The sequence below is a fragment of the Aedes albopictus genome, chromosome 1 (assembly GCF_035046485.1).
Source record: "Aedes albopictus strain Foshan chromosome 1, AalbF5, whole genome shotgun sequence".
In the NCBI taxonomy this organism is placed as follows: Eukaryota; Metazoa; Arthropoda; class Insecta; order Diptera; family Culicidae; genus Aedes; species Aedes albopictus.
In genome coordinates this window covers 88,527,831-88,541,220 of record NC_085136.1, presented here as the reverse complement: position 1 = coordinate 88,541,220, position 13,390 = coordinate 88,527,831, and the positions used below count along the sequence as shown (strand labels likewise).

At 37.7% G+C, this 13,390-nt stretch overlaps 1 protein-coding gene across 15 annotated transcripts in view; it reads left to right on the top strand.

Annotated features, from left to right (window-relative positions):
- LOC134283950 (inositol hexakisphosphate and diphosphoinositol-pentakisphosphate kinase-like) overlaps positions 1–13,390 on the top strand; it is a 78,902-nt gene that overhangs the window by 24,824 nt on the left and 40,688 nt on the right. For 14 of the 15 annotated variants that reach the window (XM_062844973.1, XM_062844987.1, XM_062844980.1 and 11 more), the window contains one exon: positions 10,512–11,086. In XM_062844973.1, the coding sequence (XP_062700957.1) occupies positions 10,817–11,086 (270 nt within the window). In that variant the 5' untranslated portion in view covers positions 10,512–10,816. Of the gene's footprint in view, positions 1–10,511; positions 11,087–13,390 lie in introns of those variants that run through there. The other variant, XM_062844982.1, reaches the window with a different exon arrangement.

The following is a 13,390-nucleotide window of genomic DNA, read 5'->3' as shown; positions in this document are numbered from 1 at the left end:
GCATATTTTGATATGGAGATCAAAAAGTGATATGGGTTTGATTGACATAAGAGATAAAAGATCTAAAAATAAAATCAAAAATTTACTCCTTGAACATCATTATCAAATCATATTTAGATTTTATAAGATCTAACCAATAACAGCGAGCTATTCGTATGATCTTGAAATATCAAATTTTGATATTGTTCAGATGTTCCAGGAACATTTTTCAGATATTATTTTCAGATCTTTTTATCTCTTATATCAATAAAACCAATATCATGTTTTGATCTTCAGTATTTTACATCTACCCGGGGACCCACCAAAAATTAGCCTGCGACCCACCAATGGGTCGTGCCTCATAGTTTGAGAAACGCTGACTTACTTTAAACATACAAGAACTTACATGCTAGAAGTGCTTCGGGAATTTACCCAAAGATGGCTCTTTCGGAATTCTCCCAGGGTTTCCTATTCGCATTTCTCTAGAAAATGCACCACGAGTTTCTCTAGAAGTTCACTCCTGAATTCCTCCAGACATTTATTTTTGAATACATTCCAGCTATTCGTCCAGGAATTTCTTCAGGTGAATTCCAGGATTTTTCCAAGAATCCCATCATTTGAGAGTTCTCCGGAAATACCTCCTAGAAATTTTTCAAGCATTTCTCCGGAAATTCCCTTCAGAAATTCTTACAGGTACACCTCGAGGGTTTCCTCCAGTGAGAGTTTCAAGGCTTTTATGAGAATACCGTCTGATTTTTTCTGATTTCCATATTGAAAGTCATGAAAAATATTCTAAAAAAAAAAAACCCGCAGAAATTCCTGAAGGAATTGCAGCCCGAATTTCTAGAGGAATCCTACCACAAATTCCTGAAGGGTTTCGAATAAAATACTCTCAGTTTATCAGGGAGTTGTGCTCCCCAGGTTGGGAACTCCTTTCCCTATTGTATTGGACACCGGTCCTGGATGTTTGCGTGGCGAGCTGACCGGCGTGATAGTTAAGGGGTCAATTAGTCTCCTTTGCACGCAGGAAAAAAAAAACAAATAACCGGTGACAAATGGACGTCATGTGTTTGATTCATTAGCATTCTCGACACCTTGGGTGACCTACACAAGGGTGGTAGTGGCACTATCAGTAGGTACTTGTACCTTTCTTATTTTGTTCACATTCACGATACGATACTTGTTTGCCATCGATGATGGTTAGCAAAGTAAATGGTTGCCTCATAGAGCGACGCCCAAAATTGTAAACAAAGTATGTAGTGCCATGCAAACTCCGGTGGTAACTTTTTGAGCAATCATTGGGACGTTTGCTGACGTCCGAATCTGATCGACATCGTATTTAATATTACGGTTGACAGGGCTGGGTGCGAGTGTAGGTATTGCTGAGGGGTGTTGTCAGTGACTTGTCAATCACACATTTTTACTGCTGCTCGTTGGCCTGAGTGAGTTGGCACGGTCGTCGGCGTGACTACGGAGAAGCATCTTAGTCACGCGACTGGTGAAACCGCAGATCGTTCATTACTATGGTTCTGGATGTGGGATTGCGACGACGACATAGACAGTCAGAGTTTTGTGACAGGATGGCGAGCTAATTGGAATGCGAATATGGCGATTTGCGACTCACAATAATTGCTTGCCAAATGTGCTTTCAAACGTTGTCGTTTTATAATGCGTTCAATTTTTTTTTTTTGATAATTTCCTGTAATTTTCTTCTAGCACTAGAATTATCTGAAACATCCATAGATATAAAACAAGGTATTGGTTCCCTTATTCAGCACGTGGTTCCCATTTTCATTCTACAAAAAAAAAAAACAAATGGTTAAAGCGCTATTAATTTTGTACCGACTTTTCGAACCCTCTAAGCAGAATACCCTCTTCGAATGAGTGTAATCAGTTTCGTACCTTTAAATTCCGCCCTATGTTGCTTATCCTTTGAGAGATACGCGTATTTCGACTACCACTTGTAATCTTCCTCAGTGTCAGTTATTCACCCTTAGCAACCTGAGAGGTATTTCTAAAGAAATCATTTGAGAAATTCCTGGAGCAATCCCTGGAAGAATGCCTGGAGAATTCCTTATAGAATCCCTAGAGGAATTCCCGGAGGAATCCCTGGAAGAATTTCTGAAAGTCTACCTGGAGGCATTCCTGAATAAATGGGAGGAATACCTAGAGAAATATCTAAAAAAGATCTCATTAAGAAAATCTAGAAGAAATCCTAAATAAATTTTTGGAGGATTCCTTGAAGGAAGTTTTGGAGAAATTCTGGGAGCAATTCTGGGAGGAGTCCCTAGAAAAATTTCAGAAGAAATCTCTTGAGGAATTCCTAGAGGAAATCTTGGAGAAATTTTAGAAGAAATCCTCGGAGGAATTCTTGGAGAAATCTCCGAAGGAATTGCTGGGGGATTTCCTGAAGCAATTCTTGAGAAAATCTCTAGAGAAAATCTTGGAGGAATGCCTGGAGAAACTTCTGAACAAAATCCTGGCGTAATTCCTGGAAAGACCCAGCAGGAATTCCCGGGGAAATTTCTTGGATGAATTGTTGGTGCAATCCCAGGAAAAATTCCTGGAGTAATTCCCGGAGAAATCTCCAGAGGAGTTCTGGGAGAAATTGCTGGAGAAATTTCATTAAAAAAAAATCCCTTGAGAAATTCCAGGAGGAATTCCTGGAAGAGCCCTTGGAGAAATTTCTGGGGGATCCCCTGGAGGAATCTCTGGGAATACCACTGGAGAAGTTTGTGAAGAAATCCCTGAAGCAATTCCTGAGCGAGTCTCTGGAGGAATGTCTAGAGGAATCCCTGATAAATTCCTGAAAGTATTCCTGGAGAATTTCCCAGAAGAAACTATGAAGAAATCCCTAGAGGATTCCTTGAAGGAATTCCTGGAGGAATTGCTAACATAGTTTCTGGAAGATGTCCAGAAGCAATTCCTGGCGAAATTCCTAGATGAATTCGTGAAGAAATTCCTGGGGTATTTCCTGGAGGAATTCCTGGAGAAGTTCATGGAGAAACTCCTGGAAAAATTGCTAGGGGTATTCCTGTGGGAATTGCTGGAGGAATATCTAGATGAATTCTTGAAAGAATTACTGGAATATCTGAAAAAAATCCCTAAGGAAATTCCTGGATGAAATTCTAGCGGGAGAAATTCTTGAAGGAATTTCTGAAAAAAAAACCCTGGGGGAATCCTTGGAAAAAAATGTGTAGGAATTCCTGGATAAAATTTTGGAGGAATGACTGGGAGAATTCCTTGAGGTATTCCTGTGGGATTTGCTGGAGGAAGCCATGATGAAATTCCTGGAGGAATCTCCAGAGGAATTCTTGAAAGAATTACCGGATGCAATTCTAGAGAAATCTCTAGAGGAAGAGATTTCTATTATTTCTCTATTTCTGGAAAAAATCCCTTGAAAAAATCCTGGAGGAATTTCTAGCGGAATTTCTGTAGGAATTTCTGGAAAAATCCTCGAAGGAATTTCTGAAGGAATCTGGAGGAGTCCTTGAAAAAAAAAATTGTGTAGAAATCTGTGGAGGAATCCCTGAAAAATTCCTGAAGATATTCCTGGAGATTTTCCTGGAAGAATTTCTGAAGAAATCCCTAGAGGATTTGCTGGAAGAATCCTTAGAGGAACTTCCGAAGGATTGCCTGGAGGAATCTTCGAAGGATTTCCTGGAGGAATCCTTGGAGAAATCCCTGGAGGAATCCCTGAAGCAATTCATGAAGGAATATCAGCAGAAATCCCCGGAGATATGCCTGGAGGAATCCCAGAAAAATTCCTGAGGGTATTCCTGGAGAATTTCTGAAAAAAAAAATCCCTAGAAGATTCACGAAAAATTCCTGAAGGAATTGCTGACATATTGCTGGAATTCCTGAAGAAATTCTTGAATTTCCTGAAGGAGTTCCTGGAGAAATTTCTGGATAAAATCCTGGAGAAATGCATGGAGGAATTTCTGGAGGTTTTCCTTTGGGAATTGCTGGAGGAATCCTTGATGGAATTCCGGGAGGAATCTTTGGAGGAATTCTTGCAACAATTACTGGATGAATTTCTGAAAAAATCCCCTGAGAAATTCCTGGAGGAATTTGTAGAGAAATTTCTGTAGGAATCCCCTGATAAATCCTTGGAGAATTTCACGGAGAAATCCTTGGAAATCCCTGAAGAAGTTCCTGGAGGAATTTCTAAAAAAAATCTAGAACGTATTCCTAGCGAAAATCCTAGAAGAACTTTTTAAAGATTTCCAGGAGAAATTCCTGGATGAATTGCTGACATAATTTATAATGGAATTCCTTGATTATTTCCTGGAGGTATACCTGAAGATATTCCGAGAGGAATTCCTTGAGGAGACCCTGGAGGAATTGCTGGATGAAATCCTGGAGGAATGCCTGCAAGAATTTCTGGAGGTATCCCAGGAAGAATTCCTGAAGCAATCCCACAAGAAACTCCTGGATGAGTCCCTGAAGCAATTTCTGGAGAAATATCTGGTGGAATCGCTGAAAAAAAAATCTGGAAAAAATCTGCAAGAATCCAAGGAGGAATCCCAGGAAAAAAAATCTGGAAAATTTCCAGGAAGAATGCCTAGGAGAATTCTCGGTGAAATTCTTGGAGGATTCCCTGAAGTAATTCCTGGAGAAATCTTTGAAGAAATTTCTGTAGGAGTCTCTGCAGAAATCCCTGCCGGAATTCCCAGAGGAATCTCTGGAAAAAATCCCAGAGGAATTTCTGAAGGAATTCGTGGATGAATCTCTTAATGAATTCGTTGAGTGATACCTGGTAAAATTCCTGAAGAAATCGCAGATGAATTTCTTGGAGAAATTCTAGAGGAATCCTTACAAGAGTTCCTGGAGAAACTCCAGAAGGAATCCCGGAAGCAATTTCAAGAGGATTTCCTAATGGAATCCAAAAACAGTTCCTGAAGGAAGTACTGAATTAATTCCTCAAGTAGTTAAAAAAAAATACAAGGAGAAATTTCTGAAGGAATCCTAAGAAGAGTTCCACGGAGAATCTTTGGAGGATTTTTTTAAATCAGTTAATCCAGAAAGAATCACAGAAGAAATTCTCGAGTTGAGCCCTGCTGAAATTCTTGGAGAAATCCCTAGAGGATATCCCAGAGAAATGCCTGGAGGAATCTCTAGAAATGCTCATGGAGGAATCTCTGGAAGAATTTCTGGAGTAATCTTTAGAGCCATTTCTGAAAGAACCCTTGGATGATTTTTAAGGGGAATCCCTGCAGAAATTCCCAGAGTACGTGCACCAGGAAATTTATAAAGAATTCGTCTAGGTAGAAATTTAATTAAAAAAGTTGCACGTCTCTCGTAAATCTAAATCTAAAACTCATTTTAGAATAGTGCTGTTGTGGTCAAATCAGAGCTAGGTATTACGCGACACTCCCCCTCCCCCTAAAGCGTTACGCAATTTGTGTACGATGTCATAATGAAATTCTTTATATTTTTCCTTATGTTCTTTTCAGGAATTCCTTCAAAAAATTTTCAATATTTTTTTCTGGATGTTCCTCCATGGCTTGGATCGTAAACTTCTCTCTATAAACTTTTCATTAGGGATTTTTTTAGAATTTTTTCTATGGATCCTTCAGAGATTCTTTTGGGAGTTCCTTCAGAAATCACTTCAGAATTTACTCTCCAGGAATATCCCAAGAAAATCTTCTTGGAATAACTGCACAGCATTCTGCAGTTTTCCAGACATTTTTCAGACATTTGTTTTGGAGATTCTTTCAAGATTTTTTTTTCCATTTAATTTAAATTTGCTCTGAAAATTCCTCTAGGCAAATTGTTTCAGGGATATTTATCCATTGATAACTTTCAAACACTTTGCAAGAAATCTTTTCAAGAATTCCTCCAGTGCCGTTTTAGCACGGTTTCCCGAAAGAATTCGTTAGGTATGTCCTTCAGAAATCCCTCCGGCATTTTCTCAGAAACTTCTACAGGTTTTTTTTCAAGTTTATCCAAAAGTTTCTCATACAATTCATCTTAAAATTCCTCTGAATCGATCTCAAGGATTTCCTCCAGGCATTGCCCAGGGATTCCTCCAAGAACCCCTTTAACGAATGTTTCTGAAATTGCTTCAGTGAAATTTGTTCAGAAATCTTCTACAGGAAATTTTTAATCATTTCTTAAGAAATTTCTTAAAGTTACCCTTGAAGAATCACATCAATATTTTTTTATGTTTTTATAACATACTTCCGTAAAAATCTGTGGAGAAATATCTGAAAGAATTCCTGGAGAAATCTCTAAAGGAATCCCAGGAGATATTTCTGAAGGAATCGCAGAAAGAATTCCAAAAAGAAAGATTCTAAATATTTCATCGGTAGCAACTGAAGAAATTTTCCAAGAGATTCCTGGAGGAACTTTTAGAAGAATATCCAAATAATTCGCTGCAAATTCCGATAATTCAAAAAAAAAATCTGAGGTTTTCTCTTGCTGACATTTATGAAGAAATGCTTAAACTACTGAAGGAGTCTTTGGGGATACTCCTGAATAAGTTTTAGATGGAATCCATGAACAAATTTCTGTAAGAATCATGGAAAGTATTTTGGAAATTCTCTATCTAATTCCTGTAGAAATCCCTGGAGATATTCCTAAACAAATCCGATATTCCGAAACGGATCCCTGAAACTTGTTCAAGAATCTTCTTCAGGAAATGTAATTTCTTAAGAAATTTCCCTTGAAGAATCACATCGATATTTTTTTTTGTGTTTTTATAACATGCTTCCGTAAAAATCTGTGGAGAAATATCTGAAAGAATTCTTGGAGGAAAGAAATTCCAAGGTATATTTCTGAAGAAATCGCAGAAGGAATTCCAAAAAGAAACTTATTTTTTTTTTCGGTAGAACCTGGCGAAATTTTCCAAGAGATTCCTGGAGGAACTTTAAGGAAAATATCCAAAAAAACGCTGAAAATTAAAAAAAAAATCTTAAGTTTTCTTTTGCTGACATTCATGAAGAAATCCTTAAACTACCGAAGGAGTCTCGAATCCCCCAGGAGGATTATATGAAAGAAATTCAGGGAATTCTTGAAGGAATTCTGAAATACTTGAAGGAATTCTGAAATACTTGCTCCCTCAGAAACCCTTGGTTAATTAATAAAAATTGAGAAAAAATCCTGAAGAAATCTTACCAAAATTCAAGGAAGATTTTCTGAAATAATTTCGTGAATTTATTTTTAAAAGAATCTTTTAACGTCTAATGAAACTATTAAGCTTCTGTAAAGATTCCTAGACAAATCTCATGAGAAATTTCCAAAGAAATTTATGAAAAACTTTCTAAGAATCCGAGTTAAAACTCCTAAAGGTATCATTCTGAGACATCTGGAATCTCTGGAAGAATATCTGCTGGAATCTCTATATAAAATCATGAAAGATTCCAGGACTCTTAAGAATTTCCTGGAAATATTCCGTAAAAAAATTTATTGAAAAAGCCCTGAAAGAATTTTCAAAGCAATTAATAATGGAGAAGTTCCTGCACGAACCCTCGGATTACTTCGGAAATGGAATTCCTGGAGTTATTTCTGAAAGGGAAACATCAATATATTACGTTTCGCTTCGAGGAGGGAGTAGGTACACGAATTTTCAGTGGAGGTCCCATACAAAAAGTGTGCCATACGAGGGAGGGAGTTCAAAATTAACCTTTTTTTGCGTGACCTAATTTATGGAATTTCTAAGGAATAAATGGGACCATGTTAGGAGGGGTTTCTATAGAAATGAAAAAATATGAAGGAACTTAAAGCACCACGAAAAAATATTCGGAAAATGTTTTTTTTTTCAAGAAAACCCTGAAGGAATTTCTGAAAGAATTGTGAACTTTTGATTTTTTTTTGAAAATAAGACGCTGTTAGAATGTTTGGAATTCGTGGATGGTTTTCTGAAAGAATCCCCGGAGAAATTTCGGAAATAATTCATGGAAGAATTTCTTAAGCATGGAAGGTTGTCTAGAAGAATTCTAGGTGAAATTTTTTGAGGTTCCTCTAGAGGAGCAATTTTGGAAGAACATTTCATGGAATATACAGGGTGTTAGGTTCGTGAGTGCAAACTTTTTAAAAGGTGATAGAGGACCATAAACGGTGAATAAAATTGTTCTACGCACATGTTCAAATACCGTTACGTAGTTATTGAACTTTCCATGTTTTTGATTACATTGCCTTAACTGTCAATAACTTTAAAATGGTCAAACTTATCGCAGTTTTTTCACCCTTATTCGAAAGATTATTTAATTTTCTATCAAATGGCATGTTTGAATCGATTGGTTTAGTTAAATAACTAAGTTTTCTAGAGCAAATAGCTCAAAAGAAGTGTGTTTTATTTTGTTTTTGTCAATTATCTTTAAAAAATGCGTAGTCATTTAAAATTCTTTCTTAGGCAAAGTTGTGGTCCCTATTCCACTTTACAATACGTTCGTTGACATCAAAGTTCTATCTCTTATCGTTTTCTTGCAATTTCGATTTAAACATCGCATTTCAGATCATAAATTTGCAACTGTCAAGGTAAGCTCTTTTTTGCGCACTGCGCCGCACATTTAAATCAAAATTGCAAGAAAACGATACGAGCTAGAAGTTGGGTGTCAAAGAACAAATTGTAGAGTGGAACAGGGGCCACAACTTTGCCTAAGAAAGAATTTTAAATTATTATGCATTTTTAACAGATAATTGACAAAAACAAATTAAAACACACTACTTTTGAGTTATTTGCACTAAAAAACCTAATTATTTAACTAAACCAATTGATTTAAAGATGCCATTTGATAGAAAATTCAATAATGTTTCGAATAAGGGTGAAAAAACTGCGATAAGATCGACCATTTTGAAGTTATGGCCAGTTAAGGCAATATAATCAAAAACATGGAAAGTTCAATAACTACAAACTGTTGGGAACGACTGTTGGTATTACGAAATTTGTTTTTCGGCTGTGCAGTCTTGAATGAAAGCGTTGATTCTACTTAATCTTCGCCCGTTCCGAAGATTAAGTAGAATCAACGCTTTCATTCAAGACTGCACAGCCGAAAAACAAATTTCAATAACTACGTAACGGTATTTGGACATGTGCGTAGAACAATTTTATTCACCGTTTATGGTCCTCTATCACCTTTTAAAAAGTTTGCACTCACGAACCTAACACCCTGTATGTATTCCTTCAAGAGATATGCCGAGATGTGTTTGTGGACCTCATGAGAATACAGCAAGGAATTTTGTTAATCATCCGTTAAAGTTTACAAAAAAAAAGACTCGTTTAGTACTAACGAGGATCTTCAAAGTATTGCAGTATGAAATCATTAATAGAAATCATAAAAAAATATAGCAGAAGATTCTCAAAACGATCTACAGAAAAATACGCAATACGCACAGGAAAAAAAGTACAAACTGTAAACTTGTCTAAAAATTACCATTATTATTGCTATCTGGTTTAAACAGGTGGGGTCTCCAGTTAGCTTACTGGTTAAGGCCATGAATCGCCAATCCGGAGACGGTAGGTTCGATTCCCGTTCCAATCGAGAATTTTTTTTTAGATTTCCTGGGCATAGTGTATCATTGTGCTTGCCACACAATGTACAATTTCATGCAATTGCAGGCAAAGAAAGCCCTTCAATTAATAACTGTGGAAATACTCTAAGAACACTAAGTTGAAGAGAGGCAGGCCAAGTTCCAATGCGAACGTCGAGCCATATAGATTAAGAACTAGAAGAAGGTGGTTCGTAAAGTGCTGGCGAGAAAAAATTTTTTTGTTGTTTTCTCATCGGCGTGGGAAATTTTGTTCGGCGGCGTAGAAAAATATAAACACTACTCCAGAGGGTTTAAGGTTCCTAAGACTTCTTCCATCACGTGCATTCAGTCCGCTCGCGACTGTCCACGAACGGCGCAGTTTTGTATAGCACACCATTGACACTTGCATAAAACCTCTGCGTATCGTTCCGATCCATGCTTACATGCGGTTCAGCAATTGCAGTATATTCGTGTTTGCTTTTTTTTCTAAAAAAAACTTTATTTTTAAATTTTAACGTTGATTGAAAACAGTGTAAAACTTTAGCAGTGTCAAGCTAAATGTATTTGTAACTACTGGCTCGACTTCTTCTAGTTTATTAGGGCCTAAATTGTTGATTTTATATGGAGTAACATAGTAGATTTGTCATGCGTTGGGAGGGTTCAATGAATAGGGAACCTTGGGCTATGTTCCTAGCTAAAATTAGGCAAGATCATTGCAGGCATTTTTTTTTCGACACTTCAAACTCTCAACCGGAGGAAGTAAATCAATCACTTTGCACCTTCGATGGGAACCGTGATTACCAAATTATTCATCCATAAACCTTGTACCTATCATCCATAAATACGTACAGCACTACACCAAAAAAAAAAAGAGCGAGTATAGAAGCGGATGTTTGTGTAGGTCTTCTAATTAATTTGCATGCGTTCACATTGGCCAATATTGACCTAAAAATATCGGAAACCAGTTTCCCAACAGCCGCCTATGCTTCCAGTTCAAACTGGGTAACGCAAAGGCTTGATCAATACATACTAATCGAAACTGTATGATGAAATTTAAGAGACAGAGCATATGCTGGACTGAGGAAGTTGTAAGATGATTCTACATCGGGCACAAGCATTTCATTCAATAACTGCTAGTACTCTGTGATGACGTCGGAAATGTGTCATAAATCAACAAAGCAATCGATCCTAATGAAAGTGCCTGTGACAAACGGTGAGTGTGATTAATTGAGTGTGTGTGTCACGTGCCTTTGGGGGGGGACGGTCTCGCAAAGAACAAAGCGTGGAGTGACCTAAGACAACCGGCTTAATTGAAAAGAAGAAAAAACACGAGAAGAACAAGCACAACGCCAACGAAGAAAAAATGGAATGGTCATGGCTGAGAGATTGGTGGCGATTGAAGCGCCCTAGACGTAAACATCGGCGCAACAGGCCGGCCATAGCCGGTGAAGCCGGTGGTGATGCTGGTGCGCCAGATGATCATGGGGGCGGCGGCGGTGCGGATGGTGAATTAGAATTTTCCCATGGTCACGGGGAGCACGGTGAAGGCGACGCCGGCGGTGACCGCTGTTGTTACTACGATGAAGGAGAAGACGACGAGGACTACATCTGCTACTGTGACGAATGTATGAATGTACGACAATATTGATGGTGGTATACATTGATTAATTTATAGCGTATAAACAGACGATCGATCTTTCCGATGACACATTTCTACAGGTTCATTGTTGATTGATGAGTTCTTGAACGATGAATGAAATAACGACCCTAAAAGTTCCTTGTGGACGATTTTTTTGTATTTTTTTTTCAATTATGTTTTAATTTGGACCATAATTTACATCTCCCCCTAATTCTGATAATCAAACCTACACACCTATTCTGGTGCATGCTTATATGGGGAGAAAATGAAAAGTTCTCGTTCCTGTGTACCTAGGTATATAATTCCATTTTGTTCCAATATCAACCGTGCAATATTTCAGCGCAATCGTTCTTAATTTTTATACGATTTACGTTATATGATGTTATGGAGTCATACCCGATTGAAAAAAATGTCAAGATTTTAATATTTATTGTTGTTTCTTGCATGTTAAACAGCGTTGCCTAGCATTTCCGTTTTCAGTCAGTAACATTTTTCACAAGCGTCAGATCGCTCTGCGGTCTTGAAGAGGTGGATTCCTCGTAAATTTTCGAACATAGCGCTATTGTATTTAGAAAGTACCCAATTTTTGAGAGAATTTAATTTATGAAGCACCAAGAAAGTTCATGTCTTCCGCAAATTTGTACAGAAAGATAATGACTCTCAAACAGGGATGGGATGGTAAATGTCGCGAAATTGCACGAAAAAGAAATGTCATGACATTTTCCAATTTCTACCACTGCCGGTGTTAATTTCCGTCCGTTGACATCACCAATCCATAATGGTATTTATGGAAAATTAATGTTATAGTCGATTAACATATTTAGGGCCATCCATAAAGTACGTCACGGTCCTAGGGAGGAGGGGGGGGGGTCTGTGAAAGTGTGACAAGCAATGTATTAAGTATAGGAAAAACCCGTACGAAGGAGGGAGGGGGGTTGAAAATTCCCAATTTTAGCGTGAATAGATGCGCCCTTTAGGGGTCGTCCATAAATGACTAAGAATTTTAGCCAAAAAATGCTACGTCATTTATGGACGGTCCCTTACTAGGGATAGAGAAATTAGAAAACAACAAAATTACATTTTTATGACATTTCCCATCCCTGATCTCAAATAGTGGATAGCGTGGTACGGTATTTCACCGCTGTGATGCTATTGGGTATTTTTCATTCTTTCATCCCATGATCCAGATCACCTACAGTCAGCAGCAATTGATCAGAATTGTTGAAGTTTACGAATAATGTAAAATTTCGATGCGCAATTTCACTGCTACGAGCTTTTTGATATGTTAAGGAGAAACTTCAGAGAATACAAACATGGCTGCCACAATGGCCGACTTGGTACCCTACTCATGTTTTCAAGAGCACCGATCTTGAAAAATCGTAAACAAATGCTTTCGATTTGGAAAAGCAGCCTTTTTTTGCAAGTGAGCAAAGCCAGGAAAATCAAGTGCAGCTTGGTTCAATGCTTCGTTCGTCAGATTTGTGCCCCTAAAGTTTGTATGGAAAATTGCAATGGGATTTCTTGATGTTTCACCTTAAGGATGATTCCTACAGGAAATGCTCTAAAGATTCTTTCATCTTTCTTCTACTAAAATTCCAAATAATCTTCTAAGGAATCCTTCAGCAATTCCTCCGCGAATTTTCTCAGGGATTTCTCCTGAATTTCTTCGAAGATTTTTTCCTTCATCAATTAATTTTTACATTCCTTTAAGGAATCCAAAATAAATTTCTCCCTTCAGGTACTCCCTTTAGGTACTCCCCTCAGGGAACTTCAGAAACTCTTCTAGGGATTCCTTCTGAGTTTTCTTTAAAAATTCCGTCAGCAAGATTACAGCAGTAATTCCTTAAAATTTCCTTCAGAAACTCTTCAAAGGCTTCTCTCAAGAATTTCTTCAAGGATTTTGTGTGAGTTAGTAGTAAATAATCGATTAGAGGGCCATCCTTGCACGTTGTCACTCTGTTGGGCATTCTAACAAAATACAGTTTTTTGCCGCATTCGATCATCGGTTACAGCCCAGCTGCCGATTGCTTCCCGATCGTTATCGCGCTACCAGTTGAAATGGTTATGTTAACTAGTAAGCTAGTTAGAAATACGCAGTAATGCTGCGATCGGTTCTGCGCAAGACCAAGTGAAGTATAGTTGTTCTGTCCGATTAAATAAATTGTTTAGTTCAATAACGCAATGAGGTCTTTTTTGTAGTAATCGACATCCTCGCGGACTTCCAGAACACTGGAATTCTTTTTACTATTCTTCCAGAAATTACTTCATGAATTTCTCCAATTATTGTTCCGGTAATTC